This window comes from Catharus ustulatus, chromosome 2 (genome assembly GCF_009819885.2).
Source record: "Catharus ustulatus isolate bCatUst1 chromosome 2, bCatUst1.pri.v2, whole genome shotgun sequence".
NCBI classification, from domain to species: domain Eukaryota; kingdom Metazoa; phylum Chordata; class Aves; order Passeriformes; family Turdidae; genus Catharus; species Catharus ustulatus.
The window spans coordinates 105,435,288-105,461,331 of NC_046222.1; the positions used below are offsets into that span (position 1 = coordinate 105,435,288).

Genomic DNA, 26,044 nt, shown 5'->3' on the forward strand with positions numbered 1-26,044 from the left:
CGTCCGCGGCGCCTCCCCGCGGGAGCGGGCGGGGCTCCTCTCCTTTGCGCCATGATGAACAAATGACCTCGCGGGGAATGAAATTTAAGTTCCACCGGGGAGAGAGAGTTCTCTGCTTCGAGCCCGACCCCACCAAAGCCAAAGTGCTCTATGATGCCAAGGTGACCGGCCTCGCGCGCTCCTGCCTCCCCCTCCCGCGTCTCCCGGGCGGGAGGGCGCGGGGCGGGGCCGGCGCGCGGCCCGCCCGCTCCCGTTACGGCTCCTGCTCTCCCGTTACCGCTCCCGCCGGGCGCTGGGCGCGCCCCCGGGCGGGAGGCGGCGCGGGAAGCGGCTGTGGGCCCGGCCGGGGAGGCGGCTCCGCCGGCAGCTGCACTTGTTGCGGAAAACGGGCTCTGGCCTGGGGAGGGGGGAGCCGGCGTGGGGGCCGCGAGGTGGGGGCCGCTACGGGACAGGGAGACGAAGCGAGGCGGTGCCGTCCCCGCCGGGCCTGTCGTCCGTCCGCTGTTGCTCCGTGCGGGCGGTTCAGGCCGGTCTCCCGGGAGCGCCGGGAGTTGGGGTGCGCTGTTGGCGAGCCTCTGGGCCTGCCCCGCGCTGGGGAGCAGAGGCGATGGGCCCCGCGCTCCCGGGGCCTGCCTGCCGCGGCAGGTAGACAGCCGAGCCGCCCCGCGCCTCGGGAGGTGTCGGACGCGCTTCCCGCCTTCCCTGCTCGGCTGAACACCTGCAAAGTAATCCTGAAGTCTTACTGCCACCCCTGCAGTTTTGTAGTGTAGCTGTATTTATTTCCCCTCACGCTTTCCCACGCTTGCTGCCCGCCCTGCTGCCTTTCACAAAGGTGTCAGTGGTACCGCTCGTGGAGGAGAGTACGCGGAAATAGCATAGTAAGCTGTGCGCGGTGGGCCATAGGTGTTGCTGTAAGAGTGACTGCCTCAGTTAGGGCCTGACCTTACGAATAATGATAGAGCTTTATGTAAATACAGTGGTTTTTAGGGCATCAGTGGCACACAAGATGGTTTTTCAATCCTAAATCATCTGTGTCCGACTTGGAAACAGAGTTCTGGGTTTTTCTTATTACAGAGAGAGATAAAAAAGGAAGTGTTGTAGCTGGATTCTTGATGAAATTGCTACTTTTTGCAGCAGGTTTGCTAGTTGTGCTTGTCTGTGTTTCTCAAACATTTTTGGTTAGGAATGCCACCATCTGTAATATTTTGGGCTGCCCTTTTGTTTGTACACTTAATCCTATGTCCTAACAACCTGGCAGCTGTAGTTCCTATCGCTATAAACCTCTTACCTGAGTACAAAAATGTATAGTACTTTTTCTTCTTTGCTGTCAAGTGCCCCAAACAGGATAATTGTCTGTGAATCCATCAATAGTTCTTAAGTTCTGGACTCCCAAATTTAAAATCACTGTAGCCTTAGTACTGATGTATGATCTGTTGGAAGGCACTCAAGTGCAGGCACCACATCTTTTTCTTCTGAGGTGCAGGCCCTTTCAGATTGGCCATCGCACATTCATGAAAACAAAGGTTGAGATATTCCCAGTGTTAATCGGGAATGTTAATGTTTTGTGGTTGAGAGTCTGTGGTGTTCAACAGAACAGCATTTCAGAGGTTTTTGTATAGACGACTGTGTTTCCTGCCTAGGGGGTTTGAGGAGACAGCACAGGGGAGAAAGTGTAAGTAACCCTGTAGATCTGCATATCCATACTGTGCTACTACACTGTTTGATGTCTCCCCTTGCCTGTCTTGAAAGCATGGGACATTTGAGGATAGGACAAAGATGGTTTTCTGATCCTTTAGTATAATCCTTATCTTCTGTTCATGTCAATATTGACTGGCAAAATGACAAGTCTATTTAATTTTATATTCTTTTGTTCTTTGTGTGTGCATAAACTTTCTAAATACCCGAAGCTTTACTTTCTCTCAAACTTTTAAATGCATGCTATTCAATATTTGTTTCAGATTGTTGATATTGTTGTTGGAAAAGATGAGAAAGGCAGAAAGATTCCAGAATATCTGATCCATTTTAACGGTTGGAACAGAAGGTAAGAACCTGTATATGTGGTTCCAGTTCTTCCATTTCTTCTATTTTATTTTTCAAAGACAGGCTTTGCACAGAATATCAAAGGACTAATGTTTGCAGGAGTATTTTTATTTTTGCAAATGCCTTTAATATACTTGCTCATGTTGTCATTGGTCTGTGTCCGTAAATTTCAGTGAATTGGTTTGATAGACAGGAGTTTAAACCTTTTGGGATATATGTCTGTGGCATATACTTATGGCACTCAAGTTTCCATTAATAAAGGTTATGCTTTGTTAAATCTAGGCCTGGATTGTTTGATTGTAAGGCCAGTACATGAGTGCAATTTCTTGACTGTGATTGATAGTATGTGTCAGTGCTAGAAATGCTGTTGTAGGTTGAGTCAAAGCTTGAGAGATTTTAGATTTTAGATGAGAGTTGAACCTGTGTAAACAGAGAAGAGTGCAAACCTTGTGATATAGATGTTGCTTCTGAATGGCATTAAACTAATCCTTTGTAAATTTAAAGTATATTAATTCACTGGTAATCATGAGTGGCATATATTCATAGTAATTTTTTATTTTCTTTTGACCTGTCCTTAGCTGGGATAGATGGGCAGCTGAAGATCATGTTCTTCGGGACACCGACGAAAACCGCAGATTACAGCGTAAATTGGCACGGAAGGCTGTGGCTCGCATGTAAGAAATCCTTTTGGCCTCAAAATAAATCAAATTCATTTTCAGGTTCATACAAATACATCCAGGTGTCTACAACTGAGTTTGGCTTTTGAGCTTATGCTGTAGGTGGTGTGTATACTCTAAAAGACTAACACACTAAAACACTCTAAAAGACTAACAACTCAATAAGTATGTTATTCTTAACTATTGCTGTGAAATACCTGTGTATTGGATCTGCATCTTCCCAAAGAAATGTACTTGCAAAATACTTAAGAAAAACCTGAAGTATTTTTGAACCAAAGACAATCATCTAATAATGGTTGGCCATGGTTTGAGGATCTACTTGACAATATGAATATAAGGTAAAGTACAGGCATTAGGGTATCCACTCTCAAATCAGCATTGTCCAAATGATTTCAGCATTAATTAAAATAACTCAAACATAGATTTCCTGTGCATTCTGCACATAACTGAATTACCTAGGATAAACGAATGAAATAGTATTACCCAAATGTCAGTGAACCATTTTATATTCTGTAGGAGAAGAAAGGGAAGAAAGAAGAGACGTTGCAGGTTGCCTGGTGTTGACTCTGTGTTAAAAAGCCTTCCGGCTGAAGAAAATGATGAGAGTAGCGAAAACTGTGAGCTTGTTTTCATCCTTTGGTAACTGGTGGGATGCCTTGATGTAGGGGAAAAGTGCATGGTGTCACTTGCCAGGAGAGTATCATGGTACTATCTGAAATAGGCAGTCCTATGAAGAGTGAGAACTTTGTTTCATGCTAAGTTAGAATATCTATTTTCTTCTTGTATTCCAGAAGCTTCTCCATGCATCTCTTCTACTCAGCTATTCTGATGAGTGATTTCAGTGCTTAATGCTGTTTTCTTTAGTGTAGTATTAATAGGTGTGAGAAGCCCTCAGTTTTCTTTGTTTGATGTTAGGAAACAGAGCTTTTCCCTGCTAGTGTTTGTGTATTTTTGAGGGCAATAAGATTATTTTTTTCCCTGTTCTACCTCGCACAAAGGTCTGTTTCTTGTCAGCTGACAGGCTGGTTTTACTTTCAAGCTAGATCTTTATTTTCCTGCATTTTCCTTTGTGACTAGAATGCCAGCAAGAACATTGGCTGGCACTTAAACTGATGTTTGGGAGCTGTTGCTACACAGATTCATGCCTTTTGGTTGAATGATTAATATGTTAATCCCCTGTGCAGAATTAAAGTCCAATGAAAATGTGAGTGCTCAGGAATGTAGGGAGCTTTTAAAAGTGAGTGGTTTTCAATTAGAGAGGATTCAAGAATACTTCTTATAAATTCATCTTATATGTTTAAAACATTTGCAGTGGTCTGTAAATAATGCATGTTTAATTCAATTAGAATTATTCATCCTCATTAAATATAACAAGCTAGTTGTGGTTTTTTAGTGGGTTGTATTTTTTTAGTTTTTGGGGGTTTTTTTGCATTGAGACCTCAAACTGATTCATCATAACCTCTGTAATAATATATATGTGAAATCTCTTTTATGCAGCTATAAGCAGTTCTTCTTCTGATGACAGTGATGAAGGAACAGATGAAGAAATAAAAAGTGAAGAAAGTGACATAGATGAGAGGACAGAAATGGTATTTTCATGTGTTCCTTAAGTTAATAGAATTTAAACATCTGTATCTGAAACTCTGGAAAAATTGAAGTAGATTAAATATAGGCTACAACTAGTAATTTAGCTGGGATTAAATGCTTAATTTTCTTATGTGTTTAGTGTGATTGTGATTTTGAAAATGATACAATGTAATTTTCTTAGAGCTCTATGTGATACGATGCTAAAAATACACATTTGTTTCTCCTCATTCTGCACATAAGGTTTATGGAGAGAAAATGTAGCAGAATAGATTTTCCACTTTTGCAGGTGCTTTATGCCTACGCAGGATGGGCAAACCCTAATAGGAGCAGGATGTTTGTCTTGTATTTTGCTGTAAGACAAGCATGTCAACCCTGGTTTTAAGTTAAAATGTAGAGAGGACTGTTTTCAAGAAAAAAACTATTTTTCTACTGTAGACAGTCGATCTGCAGATGTGTAGAATTTAAGTACTACAGTGTGGGTGATATGAAACAGCAGCACTAACAAACGTCTGGGGTTTTTTTGGGTTTTTTTTGTTTTTTTAGGATTTTTTTTAGTTAAATATTAAGAGAACACTAAATTAAAAAAAAAAATTTAAAAATGAATTTGCAGATGGTTTCAAGAGCAGTATTAGTAAATAGTTTGCATTGAGGCTATTATCCACTTGTGTATTTACTACTGAAGCTCTTCTTTCACAACCAATATATTTTCTTTCACTGATCTGTTGTAGAAAGAAGAACAAGACACTCATACAAAAAGGGAAATGGAAGAAAGAGCAATAAGCATAGAAATTCCTGAAGTCTTGAAAAAGAAGCTTGAGGAAGACTGTTACTATATTAATAGAAGAAAAAGGGTATGAAATATAAGTTGGGACTCTAATGTGCAGGGGGATGTGAGGAGGATGTCAAAAGTAGTTTTTGTTTATGCAGCTCCTGAAGGTTTTTAACTTCACCTTTTTAGTTTCACGTTGAGCTCTGACAGGGCAAAGAAGAATACAAAGAGTGTCGGGAGTAGACTTCTCTGTACTGTAACAGTGGCTTGTCATATTTAACAGTATACTGTTTTGTTCTACTTTAGAATGCACACTGCTTTTGAAAGCTGGAAATGGCAGCAGACTTGTTAATCTGGCCATATTTCTTGTTTCTCCTGATGTTGATAAAAAAATGCAGTTTAAGGGTTGAAATTATACATTTTGAATTATGAATTTGCTTTATGCACTAGACATTTACTAAATTAGTTGGTACATTACAAGCTCCGATTCTAACTTGGTATACTTACTTATTGGTTTTATAAAACATTAATTTGTTGTTTCTTTTTCAGCTAGTGAAGCTTCCTTGCCAGACAAATATAATAACCATCTTGGAGTCATATGTAAAACACTTTGCAATTAATGCCGCTTTTTCAGCCAATGAAAGGTCTCGGCACCATCAGATGACTCCACATGCTAATATGAATCTTCATTATGTGCCACCAGAGAAGAAGTAAGTACTCTTTAGTCCACTGCTATTGTCACTCTTGCATTTTGTGTTTTGTTTTATGGCTGTTGACTTCTGTAAATTTATACCATAATGTGTATCTGTTTACAGGGCTCAAAGTATTTGGCAGATAGCTGTAGTAGAGTAACACTGATACATTCATCAGTGAGAATCCCTATACCCTTAAAAGTCATTATGCAAAAGTCATTATGCAAAAATATCAATATCCTATTTTATCATGTAAGTTCCTAGGAATATTAAGATCCATTGTGTTGCTGTTGTCAATGTGAAGAATTTCATATCTGATATAAGAATACTCTGCTTAGATAAACTTGAACAGGTTCAAGTTTTATAAAGGATAAAAATATAATACAAAAACTTATAAAGAATTCCAAGTGCAAGTTGTTTGTTTGTTTTAAATGGACATATGATCTTTAATATTAGAGTCAGTATGTAGGGAAACTGGTACCACAAATCCTGATTTTTTTTTAAATTGATGGTGTCTTAGTCTGTTTTCTCAGTTGATCTTTATGTTCTTCTACCATAATGCAAATGCATTGACCATGCACGCTTGCATTGTGGTGGTTTTTGATTGTTTTGGGGATTTTTTCTCTTATGTTAAAGATTCTTGATATTAGATGAAACTGCTTCAAAGTACCATGAGGTGAAATCTTATTTTATCAAAGAGAAATCCTGACTTGTGTTAGTGTTCTATTTCAATGGTGTGTAATTATGCTATTTCTTGCAATATTTTAGTCTATGTGAGTGTCTTTTATGTTGATGTCATTCATTCTTTGACAGATACGCACTTTTTCTTTTTTGTAGTTTAATCTCCCAAAATAAAGGTTAGATGAAGTATCAGAAATATGAACAGAAGGTTTTACACACACTATGATTTTTACAGGTTTATGTTTAAGTAGCTTCCTCAATAAAAACTAAATAAAGTGCTTTAGTGAAAAAATGGGTATGGTTTCAGTGATCAAGTAGGAGAGATTCAGTTGACATCTTCATTATATTTCCCTTACTGCTCTAACGATAAAGGTTACTGACCTTGGATTTATAAAATTTCTGTGCACGATGGTCCCCTGACCCAAATCATGTGTAGTGGTTTTAGTAGGTGGTGTGAAATACTGGAGGTTTGGAATTTCTAACATGATCATTTTGGCAGAATCAAATTCTGTTACCATACACATATGTGCACTTGAAATGGGAGAAGGGTGTACCTCCACGAAGGTGAGAGAACACAGTGCTGCACTCTGTGTTCTTGGTTTGACTTGCAGTAGCTCGTGCACTCATCACCTAATGTTGTAAGTCTGTTACACAGGCCTGAAACTGAAATTCCTGATAGTCTCCAAATGTAGCGCTCTGATTACCAGAGCAGACTGTTGGAAACTGCTCTCCAATGCAAATATAACTGGGTTTTTTTTGTTCACTGGATATCTCTTGAGCACAACCTTAACTGCATCTTGGTGGCTATAGGTCAAATTCTGCTTATGCCTTTTAGTCAGAGATTCATTCTGTTGAGTAACTTTCTTGTTCTGGCTGATGCCTCTTTTTTCAGCATAGTGAACTCAAAAAACCAAAATAATGTTTACCTGAAAAACATCTGGCTATTTATGCTAGATGTCAATAGTTTTGTGAATAGTAGTGCAGCAAAGAGTTGTGTGGCTTTGATTGAGGTTATGAAGCAGATGTTTTAAAAAATTTTCATTTCTGAGGTTAGCAAGAGCAGTCATTGTCTTTTTAAGTGTATTTTTAGTTGTTTATCATTACTTAGTGATTGAATCAGCTTATTGTAGTTATGATGTTAATAGACTGTATTGAAAGAACAATTCTGTACAACCATGCTGAAAAATTTTACCGTGCAACTTTAAAATTCATAATTTTTTCCCCTCTAGTGTCGAGCTATGTAAAGAGATGGTGGATGGGCTAAGAATAACATTTGACTTCACACTTCCCTTAATTTTGCTCTATCCTTATGAACAAGGTCAATTTAAGAAGGTGACATCATCAAAATTCTTTCTTCCTATCAAAGAAAACTCAACAAATACTAACAGGTAAGATATAAGATATAAGAAGTTTAATACTGCTTATCTCAAAAGGTAGGAGAATGTGGTATTCATGGTTTTTAACTTTAATTTGAAGATAAGTATACTTCTGGAAAATAGTATTTAATAGAAGGCATCATCACTTTAATAGTTACTGGGAGAAGACTGTCTTATCTGAATAAGTATTCAATAAGATCTGTGAAACTACAAGAATTTTTTTGGTTAGAGCCCTGACCTCTTCAATTCTGTAAAGCTACCTTAATTTCTTAGAAATCAGGAGGAACTTTCCCCAAGCCCTCCTCTGCTGAATCCGCCCACGCCTCAGTCGACGGACAGCCAGCCCACCACAGGGGAGCCAGCCACGCCGAAAAGGCGAAAAGCTGAACCCGAAATCCTGCAGTCGCTGAGGCGTTCAACACGCCACAGCTCCAACTGTGACAGGTTATCAGAGAGCAGCGCGTCCCCACAGCCTAAGCGGCGGCACCTCGACACCCCAGCTTCTATGCCAAAGCTCTTCTTGCACCTGGAAAAAAGTAGGTTTTTCTCTTTACATTGTTGGTCTAAATGAAGTGTAAAATCCTATTCTTTTCTTAATGCTGCATGGACTCTGAACTGAATGATAGAAGTGGGATGTCATTACTTTTTGTATTTGTATCAGTTCTTTAACTCTGAGGTGTTATTACCAGAGAGAGAAATACAAAGCAATATTTTCAGTACTTTGGTGTATTTTTCCACAGAATTTAATGAACTGCTTTTCTGCGAATCTCTTTTAGGATAGCATTTATTGAATTTCAGTGTTTGAGACTTCAAACATTTTAGCAGCAGGCCTTAGATGCATTTAATGGCTTAGAGTTCCAAGTAGTAGTTTACAAGTAGTAAAATTCTTCTTATTTGTTTTGTTTTTCATTCTGAAGAAACCCCTGTCCATAGTGGATCATCTTCACCCATAACTTTGACTCCTAGCAAAGAAGGGAGCACGGTGTTTACTGGCTTTGAAGGTAGAAGAAACAACGAATTGAATGAGGTAACAGATTTTGATGTTACTGTCCTAGATTGAATGACTAAAAGTTTTGTCGACCTTAGAGTCTGACTGTGTAAGAAAAGATTTTGTTGGTATTACTTACTTGATCTTTGATTTTGAAGTTCTGTACAGACTAAATTATTTATGATGTTATAAAGTTTTCATAACGAGTATTTTCATATTTTATGTGTAGGTTTTGTCCTGGAAATTGATGCCAGAGAATTATCCACCAAGCGATCAACCACCACCTCCCTCATATATCTATGGATCTCAACATTTGCTGAGGATGTTTGGTAAACTGATGCAAAATTCTCTGCTCAATCAAAGTTGCTTTATGGTTTTTTCCAGTCCTGATAACTGTGATTTTTCTGTTTGCTTTATTAAATGTATTTATACTTGGAGGAATGTACATTTTAATCTATTTGGAACTTTTAGGCTATTCTTAGATTTGGTTATCTTACTGGCTCTGTAAGCCTTCATTTAAGAAAAGCAAAGCAGTGTTACTTCCAGTACACTATCAAACATCATTAAACCCAGCAACATTCAATTTCTCAACATGTTTCTATTTAGTAAGGCTTTGAAAGATCAAAAGTAGCTTGCAAGGAAAAGTGGGGGCTGCTGAGAAGAAATTTTGATATTCTTTTCTCTATAGTAGATACAAGTAATTTGAAGTTGCATTTACAAGAAGAGGTATAAACATTTTCTTTTATTCACAGTAAAACTACCAGAAATACTGGGGAAGATGTGCTTTCCTGACAAAAACCTGAAGGCTTTAGTAAAACACTTCGAGATGTTTCTGAGGTAATGTGACACAATATGTGACACAATGTACCACAGCAGTGTTTCTACTGTTACATAGATCTAAATGCCTGGAATGGCAAAGGGGGTTTAAAATAAGATACTAATTTTCTATAACTACCAGACTATGATAAACTAGTATACCATTTTAACAATAGCAATTTGAGTAAAGATGAATATAAGATTTTTTTCTATTCTTTAATTCCAATTGAAGGGAACCTGAATTTTCTACTTTGAATTTTGATAAAGACATTGATATAGCGCTGAAGCATGAAAGTTTGTTGATATGTATATAATGACAAGTCTGACTTGGTTAAGTAGCTTGTTTTATGAAGAAATGCAATGTCTGCATTGGTATTTTTCTAGAGCAAGGTCTTGAGGGGTTTTGATGTTGTATCAATATTAGCAGGGCGTGAAACTTGTGCTTTAAAATGTATTTTTAGTTGTGGTTGTTTCTTGAAAGAAATGTCTTTCTTAACTGAGCTTTGAACAGAAAGGTTTCTCTGTGGTGCAGTGCTGTGTTCTCTGTGGTTTGTAGAGACATACAGTTCTCTCTGATCACATGAGCTCTACCACTGGAGTCAGTAAGGTCGCATCTGCACCATGATCAAATTGGTTTATAAGCCGCACCATTTTGACTAAAATTTTGGTCTGAACCCAAAGTGCGGCTTATAATCAGGTGCAGCTTATATATGGACAAAGAACGAAAAGTTGCTGTTTTAGTTTGGAGGACAGATGTCTGCTGAGAAAGGCAGGAGCTTCTCTTTGAAATGGAGAATGTAAACCCCCTCCCTTCAAATTGTTTTAATTTTGAAATCAAGGGACTTTCAGGCAAAAATATGGGAATTAGGAATAACAGTTCTTTTCTAGGGAAATTGAAATAGAAATACAGTACTACAAAGAAACAAACTCCAAACCCTGACAAAGTCAGAGTACAACCTGACACCCCGTCAGGCAGGGTGTTGGTAGCAGTCCCATTCCATGGTGGCTGCATCCTCCTGCAGTGACAGATGTGATTCAGTTGGAGCAGTGCTCCTGCAGAAGGTGCAGTTTCCCTCTGGAGGTCCAGTGGTGATGTGGAGAAATCCAGTTTTCCTCTGGAGTCCAGTGGAGAAAGGGGCTCCCTTAGTGTCCCAAAACCTCTGTTTTTATCTTGGTAAGAAATGTTGGGCTCTTCCCCTTGGCTGGAGCAACTTCCAATGGGATGCAGTAATTTTATCAGTCACACAGTGGGACTCAATGGCCATTAGCAGAAAATGACTCGCTGGAGGAAGGATGGGTTGTGAAAAGGTAAAGAACAATGCCCTGCCTGGTTTCAATGGATGGCCCATTAGCAGAATATCTGCCACGGGGATAAGGATCACTGCCCCCACCCTCAACAGATGGTGATAGAATAGATACCTTTTATCACACTCTGTATTGTAATGTGTGGCTTATAATCAGGTGCAGTTTAGGTATGGGCAAAGAATGAAAAGTTGCTGACACCTGGAAGTGCGGCTTATACTCAGTGTGGCTTATAATCATGAAATTACTGTGTAGTATTTCTGCATGACATTGAGGATGTGGTCAGGTATCTAGTGTTGACACGTTGTTGTGCAGCTTCAGTACACTGAAAAATAAAATTGCTAAGGAAAACTTTCAGGAGAAGGTTGCAGGTGGTAATGGAACAGATATGGAAGTTATAATTTAAATTTGGTCAGTGACTTAAGTAACCACTTACAGCAAGGAAACGTAATATTACACCAGCATTAAAAAATCTTTGCATTAGAGATCAGGAAGATGAAAGCTTTAAAACACTTTTACTGTAATTGCTTATTGAAAATAGAAGATATTTCCCAATGTCAAAGTTTCTACAATACACAGGTTTTCTCTGGAAGCAGTTAGTTGTCAAGTTTTACTTACTCCATTTTGCATTTCTTTTGTCAGATTCTTGTTGGCGTTCAAAATACCTTTAAATTAAACAGGATAGAATTAGAGGTTATTGTTGGAAGATTGTTTTTGCTTGAAGTGAATATTTCTTTGGGAGCTTAACTCACTGGGGATCAGATCAGTTTTTATCAGACCTTTGCCTATTCAGATTCTTCTCTATTGATTGGAGCAGATCTGTGTCCTTCAGTGTCTTTAATACCATGTTTTCATATCCATTCTATGGATAAGCTTTGCTGGAGTAAAATAGATGAAAGGAGAAATGTGTCCCCTCCATGCCATACAATAAAGGTTGCTTATTGGGAAAGGGTTGCTTCAGGGAACTGAAATTTCTAGTGATAATATCTATACTGATACTATCTTTTCCATCTGAGCATCTCATTGAAATGTGTAGGCATCTATAAATAGAAATAAAAATAAATCATGTTTCCACATCAGCATTTTTAGGGGAGATAGAATGGTGCTTTTGAAGCAAATCTCTCAGAAGTTCCCCTTTTCCATACTTTGTGTCGTGGTGGAGAGTCCTCCAAATGCAAAACTTGCATTCCTTTTAGAAAACACTTAACTAGAAGTGCTTCAGTCCTTGAGACCAGGCCACAACTAAACCAAAATGAGCCCCACAAGGCAAAGTAATGTGGATATCACATATCTGTTACAACAAAACACTTGAAGGCTGTGTTTTTTCAAGCACTTTCTTTTTTGACAGTGTCAGGCTTAAAAGTTACAGTTACTGCTGTAGGAAGCATTTGGTTTTGGGTAGCTTTGTAATAAATACTTTTCTTCGTCTAGTTTCCATGTCAGCTGTGCTACTGGGCAACAGAAACCAGTGCAAATTACTATTATTTTTTTTTTCTCAACGTGTATTCACATGGTGCTTTTGAACTTTTGAAAACTTTTTCATTTGGGTATTTATTTCTTTGTGCTGCTTGTTGTTGAAAGTGGTCAAACAATTACATTTTCTAGATGCTTGTTCATGCTTGGTTTTTATCACAGAAATAGTTCTGCATTATCTGTTTCTAATCACAAGAAAGCTTGTTAGAGTGAATGTAAAAGCAAGCCTTTTCTTGAAAGCCGTCAGGTACGCAGTATGGTGGTACAGTAAATCTGAAATTTTTATAAGGTTAGTCAATTAGTATACTTACCATGTACTGTCCAGTTAAAAGGTTAGTTGGTTAGCTAATAATCCCTGGGGTTCTGTCTCTCTGAAAGCAGACCAGAGATTTGTTTTTGCCCACTTTTTTTATGTTGGTCCAGATTCTGGAAAACAGAATGTCTGTGTAGTTGTTTCTCTTCTTGGAGAAAGACTAAACAATGTTTAGGAATGTGTGTATAAAGTTAGCTTGTTGTTTCTAAATGTAGGGAAGAAAGATAGTAAAAATACTAGAAACTACAGCCATGCTTTAGCAATCTACAAAGCTACAAATACATGAAAAATACAAAAAGCTAAAAATCTTGGGCATCAGTACTAGTTCTTCAATTTTCACATTCTGTATTTTCCTTTTTGGGAATGAAAGGATTAATGGAAATATTTTATATCAGTTCTGTTCTGGCTTAACTTTTGAAAAATAAGAACTTCCCTACAAGGTCTGTATGCATTAGGAAATAGCAACCAATTTACTTAGGACAGCTTAATTTTTTTTTTTTAAGTGAACTGCTCTTGAGTGAGAAACTAAAGTACTCTTATTTTCTTTATTTCTCTAATAGCAAAGGGCTGATATGTCTGCTTGCATTAATAAAACTACTCCTGAATCTTCTTTGACATCTAGATAAGAGTAGTCCAAGCATAAGTAGTTTGTGTATTCTTAAATAAAACTTTCATGCGGTACACAACTGATTTAGTTCTTGCATAGATACTGATTTATTATTGAATTATGATTTTGTGGCTAAAATTTACAGTTTATCATTTGTACTATTAATCTCCCGTGGGCTGAGAAACTGAGACTTGTGTAATGTAATACTTTTTTGGAGGCATGTTGTCTTGAGATTACTTAGGACATGATAGATGCATTAAATTAGCTTTGAGATGCTACATAATACTATTTGTCCATGACTGGATAGTATTTTCCAGTTATGCCCTCAGACTGCTGCTAGACAAGATATTTCTCAATTTCCCAAACAACATATATTTTTAGGAATGTATGAAATGCATCTTTTTGACTTTCTTGTTAAGTAGAAACTCTACCCTCTGTGCTTAGTCCAGCTTTCTACAAGTGTGCAAAATGAGAATTTCTTCATGGAGAGCATGAAAGTTGATTTCTCAATAATAGAATTTGCAGAAGAAAATCAGTTTCTCAAATTAAGTACGAAACTCTGAATCTTAAATTATTTCGTTCTGAAATAATTCATAGTACTTGCAGTCCAAAATAGACTCACCAGTTGGTTTCACAGTTCACTTAGTTTGCATTTAGTCTTTAGACCAAGCAGTGGAAGCTAATCATTTTACTGGTGCTAACTGGTAGTCAGACTGATTAAATCTTCTTACCTGTTAATAGCTTTAGTGTAAGAGGAAGTCTTAGTTTTAAACAAATTCCATTATTTCAGCCACTTTTGAAATAAAGTGCTGCTTATGCTCTGTTTTACAATGTCCTGTCATGACAAGGTGCCTAACATGCCTCCAAAGGTTGCTTCAGTGATGAAAAATGACTGTCAGGCAGGTTTTCTGTTTTACTGTTTCCATTAATTTGCACACAACCTTGGCTTGGAAAACTGTTTTGGAAGCAGAGGCCCCCTCCCAGATCTGCTAACCAGTAGGAGCTACTTGAAAGTCAGAAGGATACAGTATGTCTGTTTTTCTAAGAGCAAGAGTCATCTTCACTGATGTAGTTTCAGAGAATGTCATTTACATTTTAGGAAAAAGGCAAAATGATTACATCTCTTTTTATTTTTTCCCTGATGCTCAAAAATCTGCTTGTATCTGTTGTGCTACTCTGCTCCATGGGTAGAAAAATATTTTGATACTGTTGAGTTTTCCTGAGAAGGAAGCCAAGTCAGAATGTGACCAAATTAGAGGACTGTGATAATAAAATGTGTATATACAAAGATGACAAGTTGTTTCAAGTAACCTTAGAAAATAGATGTCTGGTGCTGACAGTACATTTTGAGTGTAGTATTTTTATTATGTATAACTGCAGTGGTGAATTATCACCACTAGTCTGTGCTAATGTACAATTATCAGAAGTTATTTGTGTCTGACAATGAAAAAAATGAGCATTGCACGTGGTGACTAGATTAGAAGACACCTTTAGTTAGGCAAAGTTGTTTTGTGATAGAGTTCCTGCTCATTGTGAGTCATTGTGACTTCAGTTGCAAAAGGGCAAGTAATTAAAAATCATATTATGAAAGATGGAAAAGAATGCAATTGTACCAGTGTTTCATATAATATATATCTAAACATATATATGTTTCTTATATATTATTTACTGATTTATATTGAATTATGATGGGTTTTTTTCTTTCATTTTTTTTGATTAACAGTTACTTGGTTATGACACATCAGAAAACTTAATGGAATTGAGACCTAAAAAAATGAGAAAAATCAGGTTTCTGAGTATAAATGGAGACATGGATTTAGAGTACACAAACATGCAAAGCAAATTTTTTTCCCAAGTTTTGAAACACTTTGAACTGAAGGAATTCTCTTTGCGCAGTGCCATATTTTAGGGTATTACTACCATGTTTTTGGGCTTTGCTGTATCCATTAAATGGGTAGAAGGGTAATTGTCTTTCTGGGCCCTCTCAAATTTTTAGCACCTTTAGGTAGAATGCTTCTTAGTGAGTACCTGGTATTGTGCAGGTTCTTACTTTCAGTGGGCTTTTCTGGCTGCTCTGTGTGCAGAATGTGCTCATTGGTGCTTACTGTCCTTGACTAAGGTTTTGTTGCATTGCCAACTGTTCCTGAAACTCATCATGTGGATTGTTTCTCTTCGCTTTCCAAATCATCAGGTGCCTGGGAATTTGAATGAGCATATTGCTAGTGAATAACTGAGGTTTGGATCATGTATCTAAATTGAGAGGTTGCCCCAAATGCTTTAAATGTGTTACTGCAGCTTTTTTAGAAGGCAGCTATAGGGATCTGTGCTGGCGGGCCATGAATGGGTCTTCATCCTCAAGACAAACCAAGGACTCCTGTATTGAGCTCTTGTAGGACTGTTTTCCCAGAAGGTCTTCAGCAAAATTTAATCCTCTCATTCAATATGATTCTTGGAAATGTTATGATGGTAGCTTGGCATCTTCAGGGCTCTCCACACTTTCTCTTAATAGGCCAAGGAATATGATCTCAGTTTCTATGTATCAGTGGGTGACAAGAGTCCAGTCAAAAAAACTAACCAGTTTACTCCTTCAGCATGGTTCTTGAGACACTGGGTATTAAAATAAGCATCTGAAACTTCAGTTCACTTCTTCTGTTGACTGCAGTGGGGTTATGATGGACTTTGTCATCTTTTGCCTTGAACAGCTTTCCAGATGGAGACAGGCCTATAAATGGAGAGGGGTGAGGGTCAGGTGGTGGCATGGTTTTTTTTGTGAACCGAAAGCCCTTCTGTTTTCAAATCCTGCATTTGAGTAGTAGTGTCAGAGATGAGGTAGCTTCTTAATCTGTAAATGACATTTCTTTTGATGAGGTGACTCATAGAGTTAGGATCCATAATGGTGTTCTAGCAAATTTAGATAGATCATTACAGTAGCCTTTCAGACAGCATCTAGATCAGGTCACTGATCTCATCAATGCATCTGCTTACCTTTTATAACTGTAGCAGAAGTGTGCAAGGTCACCTTGCTGGAAACTTTTCCTTTGGACTCGGTCTTCTTATACCTTAATGGCTAAGGATGTCTTCCCAAAAACTAAGGTTTTCTTTTCTTTGTCATTTTTACACTTTCTGGGCTGTCCCTAAGTTTATCATGTGATGGTAGCTGATGTTTAAAATAATTTTTTTTCTTCATTCTGAGACTTCTGATAATGGAGTGCCTTGGTGGTGTCAAGACAAGACCCACCAGAGGATGCTCTTAAAACTCATACTAATTCAGTGACTCTTGTTGAGATATGTTCATGACGTGTCAAATGGCCTTCTAATGTGGATAGTGATAATTCAGTTCTTCTTTTTGGTACATCGGCCTGGAATGTGACAAGTAGTGTATTTGTGGGGCTTTTCATTGCCTAAGAACACCTACATTTGAAGATCAGAACAAAGCTTGAAGAATTCCTAAGTTCCCCACACCTTTTTCCCTTTTCTCCATCCCCTCTAGACCTTTCTGAAGTGTTGCCCTTCTAGGAACCTGTGATAGGGAGGAAAATGACTGCACTGTACTGTGTTACCTCTGTGCTCTGAGTGCAAAACATGAGCTTGTTTTTTGAGGATGTTCATGATGAAAAATACATGCAGTCTCAAATCAATGTGGACTGTGCATCCCAGAACTTGATTGCTCACCAGCAGTCTCACTGTGTAGATGTATGCATATGAATTCCATAAAAAGTATAAAAACAAAGAAGGCAATAATGCAGCAGGTGACTGAATTGATCAGATTTGTAAGTTAAAAATACTGAAACAATTTCTGAAAAGCTCGATAGCAATGTGCTTTCTGATCTATTGCTGAGCATTGGCTCTGTCAGCTAATTACAGCTCCCTCTGTCTTTAAATCTTGGCTCATGACTAGCAGGTAACAGTGTAATTGATCTTGGTGCTGTTTTAGCTTGTCTAAGAGCAAAGCAATAGTGAAATATCCAATAGGCAAAAGTCTTAGGAGACTCCTAATATTTCTGTGCCAGTGTTCTGCACTGTGATGTCTTTTGAATAGAAAGCAGCTTCAGAAGGGCCTCTGCTCTTTGTATACATGTACAGAAGGGATTGGGACAGAAGCTGACTGTGTTCCTTCAGTAGTTTTCCCCTACTTCTCTGCAGAAAATATTGTGTTTGCTAGCTCTGGGGTGTTTTGCTTTTCATGACTGTTACATGAAGAACAGGGAGATGTATATTTGACTATTTGACTGTGGATGCTGCATTTTTTTGAGCTTTAGCTGTGGCACAGTATCTCAACTAAAATTTCTCATCTGTACCAGCTGTCACTTTAGCATGCACCAAACTGGTGTGTATCACTGATGATTTAAGCAAAAGTCAGGAAATTTGTAAGAAAAAGTGAGCTTGTTTCTCGTTACTTGCCGTTAAAATCCTTGGAAATGTCAGCTACCCAAATGCCTTCTGAAGGTTCTTTTAAAACATGCTCCCTTGCATGATCCAGCTCTTAGTAGTGTTCTACTGAATGTTATCCAGACACTAAGATTTTTCATCAGCCTCTGTAACTTTTTAATGGCTTGGAGTCACTAATGTGTGTTAATGAAGAATCATTAATTAAATACCACTTGTGGCTCATCTTAACCATCTACAATCTAAGTACATTCAGAGTTAGGTTCAAGTCTGTTAAGTTTTTTAGGCTTTTCCACACTTGCTTCATACCAACCCCTTATCCTAGAAAGAGATTTGTAGCTAGTTAAAGTCAGAGGTCATAGCAGTTGATGGCTTGGGTATTTTATTAGCTTCTAAATTGCTATAATTTCAGTATTCTTTGTTAGTGGTTTGAAACATTTTACGTCAGAAACCATTTGGGTCCATCTGTATACTGTTAATTACAGAACTGCTTTGAAACAAGGAAGTATGGAAGAAGTTGACAATGTGCCTTCTAAATCAACGGTGACATCATGAAGGATTGATTTCCTCTAAAAAAGTTTCTATATCTCACTGCTTTTTCTAGAATTAGTAGGATGTAACTAGTTAGTCTTCCCGTTTAGTGCTTGTTTGATGCCTGTGTTCAAGGATGGGGGGATGTGCAAAAAATCTACCCTTTTTTATTTAATTGCAATTTTCTATTGTCACCATTTTCTATAAGCTCTGGGCAATTAATATATTTCTTACTAAATTTAAGGTGCTTTATTTAGATGATACTGCCAGTATTCTTTGATGCTTTGGCTCTCTTTACATCAAAGGACATGCTAGTTCAGGCAGTGCAGCAGTGAGTGAGGTTGGAGAAGGCCTGTAGTTTTTATGGCATTCATCTGAATGTTTCTTTCTAATTTGGACTTTGTGTCCAAAGTATTGGCTATGTAAAACTGATATTTTCAGCTTCCAGTGGTGAAGTCATCACCCCAGCCACTGTTTCTTGAGAGAACACAGATTTTGTAGATGACATTGTTTTCTGTTGTTTCTTTTGCTTCCTACTCTTAAAACATGTAGCTAGCATTTTACCATGTTTATTGATGCTGATCTTTAATATCCAGGTATTTTTGAAGGTCTGTGTTTTTTTCTGAAGTACAGCTTGATTGTAGTCTTGAGTTTAATAACCATTCTGCTCTTTTGCCCTCATTTATATTGCCAGTGCCTTTGAAATCAAAGGAAGGAGCAGAGAGCTTGTAGTCATTTTAGTTGTTTGTTACTGGTGTTTGTTGTAGCACTGTTTATTTTCATTTTCAATCCTAAACCAAAGAAAGTTGTGTGTTAGCTGAGCAGGAAAACATCATAAAATATTGGGTGCTTGGCAGTTTGAATAGTATTTGCAGACCATCTTGCAGAAATACGAAATTAAGGAACTGAATTGATGAAGAATGTGTTTTGTCATTGAAACCCATATTTTAATCAGGTTCTCCCAAAGGATAGAGACCCTAAATGCACAGGCACATGAAACATATGAAAAATCATAGTTTTATTTGCCTTCAAAGATATAGTTTGACTTAAGGGCTCCTGACTGTCTGTATAAGACACTGACAGAGTGATAACTGTAAATTCTGGTTAGGACAGAAATGAAAATAGTGTGCTGAGCAGGTAACTTACAGAAGTTGCAGAAAGACCTCAACTTTTTTTTTCTTCTGTGCTTCTTTGAATTCTTTTTCTGAGTGTAGCTTTAAGTTTTGGATTTTTTTGGGGGTGGGGGGAATGATTTTTTTTTGTTTTGTTTTTATTGAATTTGAGGAATTTTTTTTAATGCTTGTTGAATTCCACAATGATAGGGGAAGGCTGTTTTTCACTATGTGAAACTTGTAAAAAATAGGGCAAATCTTTTGTATGCCAAATTTCAAAGAGTAATAATTCTTAATTCCCAGGCTGTGGTTTTGCTGAGCTTAAAAATTAATTTGAAAATAGCTTTTCTCTTAAATGTTTAATATTCTGTTCTTTTTTTTGGTTTGCTTTCTTCTCAGGTTTTTAGCAGAATACCATGATGATTTTTTCCCAGAATCTGCTTATGTAGCTGCATGTGAAGCCTACTACAGTACTAAAAATCCTCGGGCAATCTACTGAAGCTATTAATAAGGATTAAATTCTACTATACATAGCCCATGACAATGCTATTCTGGTACATGACTACAAGATGAAAAAGGAATTAAAACAACTTCTGGAGTTTTAGACACTGGAAAATATCTTTGTGATGGTTGGATTACTTAGGAATGAAGAACTACTTTTCAGAGACGTGTATAGACAGTGTTGTGAGTCACTTAGTGGATTGGATATAAATCTGACTCCAGATGAATGAAGAAGCCTTGTTTTGACTTTACGGCACCGGACTACACAGAGTGATAAAAAGCAAAGGGACAAAAGCAGATGCATTGGCAACAGGACATTTTCATGAAGATAAATCACCATGCTGTGTTTCATTGTAGCTCCACCTCACCTGCCTGAGAAATAAGACTTGACTAAACAGTTACATGAAGAGAATATGTAACTGGTGTCTTATGGATTGTTTTCCTCTCAAATTGCATTTCATTTGTGGAACTGTCATGATAGAAAGGATTGCTTAATGTAAAGGTAGCTTTGCTATTTGGCTAGCGTGACATCTGCCTCAAAAATGACTTTGTTGCTTGAATGAAAGATGTGTTGCTGACTTTGCATTTTGCAAAGGTGTATATAGATCTTTCATGGTAAAGCTGACAGGCTTCCAAGCAGACCATACACTGCCAGGGATTCAGCATTTACCTGGCAGTAAATGATTTCCAGAGCCGTTATGAAAGAACTGATTTTCTACAAGTAAATGGGAAAGTCAGTGAAGTCATTGCAGTTTAATTGGCAAACACTTTTTTTCTTAATAAAGTTCACAGTGGCTGCTATGTGGATGTGTGATTTTGACTGTCTAAAACATCTTGTTTGTGCTTAATTAGTATTTTTGAGGGTGCTAAGTGTGCGTATAATGAGAGGTGGGAGCACTGACAACATATGGAGAGGAGCCCTTTCTGTATCATTGGGTGTTCTGCTGACTTGAAGGATGTCTCTTTAGACTGTTTTAGACACTTTGGCTCTGGAAATAGCAGTTCAGTGAGAACTGAGTTCCTATAAATGTGACAACACATTCAGTAGAAATTAATTGAAACATAATTCTTGTCATTGAAACCACATGCAGGACTTAAAACACTGGCCTTCAAAATCCTCAGCTGTATCAAGATAGACACAGATTTTAAAAGCCCTGTGAGATAACAGGGCTCTGGGTTACACACTGCATTAATCACTCTGTAAATCCTTCTTGCTTCAGAAAACTTCCACCTGTAATGCAGAACTCAAGTTTCCTCACAGACTTGCAAACTGGTAATTTGGAGGCATCATCTTTCACACATAAATGGCAAGCTTAGGCTAAAAGGCCAAAAAGAAATGTAAAATCAGCTGTTGATATTCATAGTCACTTTTCAGATTTCTGTGGTGTGCTCAAGCTTTTAAATTCAAAAGATAAGGATTACCAGGGTTTTGTAATTTAGGTTCTCCTTTTTAGAAAAACTTCTATGAAGAGTATTGAGCTCAGTTGTTAAACCAGTGGCATGGATGTGTGTAGATTTTGTGATTGTTAGTTCTAAAAATTGCCATTTTGCAGCACTACTCTTTTTTAAACATGCTTGTCTTGTACCAAGAAAACCCTGTATCTGTAAGCTTTCATCATTTTCAAATGACAGAAGTTTTGAATCGCTAGCAGAATCCATGTACATCAAAATTTTGCCAACATGTTTCATTCTAGGTTTAAATACTATTCCTCTAAAAGACAATTCAACAAAATCTGAACAAACTGTCTAACATGAGATTAGTCTAGGAATGCTGCCTGAAACTTCAACATTTAATCCTTTGTATTGTAAGAATGCTTATGTGTAATAGGGCAGATCTGGTTTTGTTCCTTGTTTTGACCTGTGAGTATAGGGTAAGTTATGAACAGAGTTTAAACCTTATTTAAACCCTATTATTGTGTGACTGTTTAACTGTTGAAATGAAAATTTCTGCATCAAGAGGTCAGAAGTGCTGTTGGTGTTGCCTTGTGAAGATGCTCAAAAGATGGGGGGAAATTCTGATGGTCCAGTCTTTATGTGAACAGAATTTTTCATAAAATTCTCTTGAGGCTGCTGTTGGATGTAATATTGCAAACTCTTACAAATATCTTACTCTCATGACAACCAAAAACTTTCCTCCAAAGTTGCACCTCTTTGTGCTTCTCAGCACTTCTAATTGATATAATGTTCATATTTGAATATATATTTGAATTTTAAAAGTTTAGGTCTATACATTCAATTACGGTAATGAGCAACTTCGACATTCCCCCTTTACTGTCACTCTTCATTCGCAGCATTCAAAATTTTACACCTGATGTAAAAAAAAAAAAGCTGCAGCAGTGGTAGACATTTGCAAAAACTTGAAACAGATTGCTCAAGAGGGGCAGTTATTACTAGTCTTCAAATATATAGAGACTTACCAAAGTGGGCCCTAAAATTCATTTGAATGTAATGTTCAAGGGTTCTTGTGGCTAAGGAAGCTTGATAGTGTAGCCATACAGGCAGTGTGAATCTGAAGGAACTCTTTGAATGTCCTTGACTGATCAGGTACTTGATGCGATCAACATCCATCTGAGGTGATGAAAGATGCACTTAGCTATTTGTCATTATTCACTTTCTCTTTGTAGAGTTACTCATACCATGTTTTCTAACCTGATTGAGTCAAAATGGTGTGGATTAGCTGGAGGAATATGAAACCCTGAATGAAGCAGGCTAAGGGAGCCTTCAGAGGAGCAAGTCTGCCAGCAGACGAGAGAGTCCCCTGCAGCAGAGGAGCTGAGCTGAGGAAGCAGGTTAATGGGCAGTGATAGTTTATACCAGCATACCTGTTTGTACAAGGGAAGACAGTTTTGTGTATTTCAGGAAATTATCCCAGTGAAATTACAGTGCATGCTTACACTGCTAAGTCTCTATGCTGAGGGTGAGTCCTGCACTTCTGTTCAAGAGTGGGGTGCTCCCACAGTGGCTGTGATGCTGGGTTTTGGTTATGACTGTTCTTGGGAAAAGGCAGAGGAGAATACTTGCAGCCTAGGTATAGAAGCAGGTGATGCAGCTGATGGGTGGGAAGAGAACTGCCCCCTGTGTGCCCAAGGGGCTTGGCTGCACTCATAGGACTCATTTCGGTACCTGCTCTGACTTTGGCACAGGCTCACAGGACTCATTTCGGTACCTGCTCTGACTTTGGCACAGGCTCACAGGACTCATTTCAGTACCTGCTCTGACTTTGGCACAGGAAGGTGCCTGAGGAACTTTACATGGTGCCACAGGACTATGAAACTGACCTTATGTTAAGTGCTTTATGTAGACAGTAAAGTTTACCAAAGAAGAATAAACAGAATATAACTCTAATATTCTTCTGTTCTATTCCTGATTTTAAGCTTGATTCTGTACCTATCATCCTACAGGAAAAAAAGAAGAAAATCAGCACTGTCTAGAATCGCCATGTTGCCTTTCATTTTGCTACTGTGTTTTTCAAGCTCCTGTTTCAATGCTCAGGCTTTCATGGAGGGTCCTTTTCCACTGAGAAGACAAATACAAATATGACCAAGTGCTAATTAAGAATATGTTCCATGTCCCATTGTGAAAGCTTATGCATGTTTTAGGGTTTCCCTTGGCACTTGGTGTGGGATAGCAGCAAACGTGTCATTACCTGTTATGTCAGGAATGTTTGATGGGAATTTGTCAAACACTAGTGTAGGATAACCTTGCTCTGGATTATGCTGAGAGAGGTGTCTGAAGTCAAGGAGGAAATAAAAAGCTGTTTGGAAATAAAAAGCTGTTACTGCTTTTCATGTTTATATCATCAAAAGTGTTATCAACACATTTAGGAAGAATGCTGGCAAGATTGTTATTGGAGTTTAAATGTATATGTGTATATTAAATCCTTCATTCTGTGAAAATGATACATTTTCTCCACTGCTGTCTTTAGCACATCTTCCAAAAATACGTATACTGGGGTGGAAATAAGCTGCTCAAGGCAGGGGGAAGGAACGCTTATTATCCTTTGCCAAGTCTCAGTCCAGCCTTTATTGTGGTAGTTGGCTGTAGGAAAGCACAATGCTGACAGCTCTTGGACAGAGACCCTTATCTTACCTTTGGGCTGATGCATGTCTGATCACTTTCTACTTCTTCACCAATAACAGAGGCAGAAAGCAAGATTGCACTTCGGAGCACACAAATGCTAGTCTAAACTCAAGGATGAAATGCGAAATAGCCACAGCACAAGCATGCTTTGGCTAAATGTGTTATGCTTTTGTCCTGTGCACTTAATCACATTAACAAGTCAAGATACCTGTTTTGTTTTGTATGTGAATACATCTCAGTGTCTCGAGGTTCCCAGGAACAGGAGTTCTAGATGGTGTGTTACATTCATTGTGCATTTGGCCATAATCAGTACAACCTTTATGTTTACGTAGTCAGCTTTTTCACTTGCTTATGAAACAATTAATTTGGAGGGATTTTCTGCTTTTTGTATAGCTGCATGCTTTTTCTGTATGAAATTAGTGAATACAGGTACTATACTGCTAGAGTCAGAGGTAGAAACACTACAGTATTTCTGTCTCAGTTTTTGGTGGTTTTTAGTTCAATGACAACACACCCTCCTCCAGCTCCTAAACCAAAGCTTGGAATATATATGGCTTCAGGAAAATTTTATCAGCAATGACTGAGTGGCAGATGTAGATGCTTACTAAGATCTAATTCAGTGCATTCTCCCTATTGCATGCATTATGTATTTTCCCCATCTAACTCACATAGCAGATGACTTTTTTGCATTAAGGGTAAAGATTATAGCAAGCTGAATAAAATCGGTGAAGCATAAACTAGTGCTCAAGGATGAAAAGAAGTCTGTCTTTAACAAAAAGTTAGGGGGAAAATGAAGTGCACGTTATTCCTACTGTCTGTCAGTTGGGAGTGGTTGCTTAGATCGTGTGAGCTGGGCAGCAGCGTGATGGACCAATGCTCAGATGCAAATTGATAAGTCCCACCACTAATACACTTTAAAAATGCATTCTATGGAATGGAGTAATTTCTCTGCCATTTTGTTTCTAGAAATGGTGGGAAGTTTTGAGTAAAAATTACTTTCTTAACCAATACAAGGTATTGGATCTAATTCTGGTGAAGGCAATCCAGGTATTAAAGCATTAAATCGTACAAATATATTCTTGGGGATATTTCAGTGTGACACCAGAAAACAAAGCAAGAAATGTAGAGATAAATGTGTTTAGTTCCTGGTAAAATGAGCAACATTTCCATTACAGCAGTACTGTGCAGGCTAGGCTTCTAATAGATAATGTCAAGGGGTTATTAAATTTCTGAAACATTTTTTAGTCTGTAATTAGAAGATATTAATTGCCAATCTAATAATTAAGTTAATAATCTTTAAAGTCCTTGAAACAAAAATATCTCCCAAGTATTTTCTTTCTTTCCTCCCTTCTTTCCTTTCTTATATTTTTTCTATTAGTCTAGAAAGTTGCGAAAAACATGCTTATGAGGTTCGTGGAGAGAAGAATGGTTCTGATTCAGACTAAGCAAGTCTGAGCACATAGGTTGCTTAATCATTTATATATGTTTATGTGTTTCTGATTAATTGTGAGGTACATCACATCTGTACAACATATACTAGGTTTTTATTTGTAGGCTTGAAAGTAGATCCAAAATGAAAGAGGTGAACTGAATGGTATAAATATTGAGTTAATGGATAATTTAAATATGCCTGAAATTAGCTCCACTGTATGTATTTATATGGTGGAGGTATTTTTGTTTTATGTGAGCTTTTCTGATTCTGGTTACTTGATGCCAAGCATTATAAATGAGGGCCATTCTCTAAAGTGTAAAACTGATTAAATGTTAACATGAGTAATCAAAACCTCAAATTTGGCATAAATTTGAATTCAAACAGAAATGCTACCATCTCATGTTAAAAAGAAACATTCTGCCCTTCTTTTTGTAGAAGCTTCTTAGAAATGGAGTATATGACAAATCTGCTGCCAGCTGGCTGGCCTGGTGAAGGTGTTATTCTCAGCAGCAGGACTAAGGTAACCTGTAGATCTCCCCAAAATGCCTCCACTGGTGGGCAGGGGGCACTGGTAAGCACACAGTGACAGAGTCCTTAGATGGAACAAACCTTCACAAGTTGTCTCTTATGTTTATATTTCAATGACAGCAGTACAGAAAATGCTTGCATAGTTGATATTTA

General features: G+C 37.9%; 1 protein-coding gene across 1 annotated transcript; it reads left to right on the forward strand.

The window, feature by feature from the left end:
- On the forward strand, positions 1 to 23,750 carry MSL3 (MSL complex subunit 3). The gene is made up of 13 exons (XM_033051890.2): positions 1 to 161; positions 1,959 to 2,041; positions 2,619 to 2,714; positions 3,234 to 3,334; positions 4,215 to 4,306; positions 5,033 to 5,155; positions 5,623 to 5,783; positions 7,676 to 7,834; positions 8,096 to 8,358; positions 8,740 to 8,849; positions 9,040 to 9,139; positions 9,563 to 9,647; positions 19,750 to 23,750. Exons 1-13 carry the CDS (start codon positions 63 to 65, stop codon positions 19,847 to 19,849), a joined length of 1,572 nt encoding a protein of 523 aa, XP_032907781.1. The 5' UTR covers positions 1 to 62; the 3' UTR covers positions 19,850 to 23,750.
- The last annotated feature ends 2,294 nt before the right edge of the window (positions 23,751 to 26,044 follow it).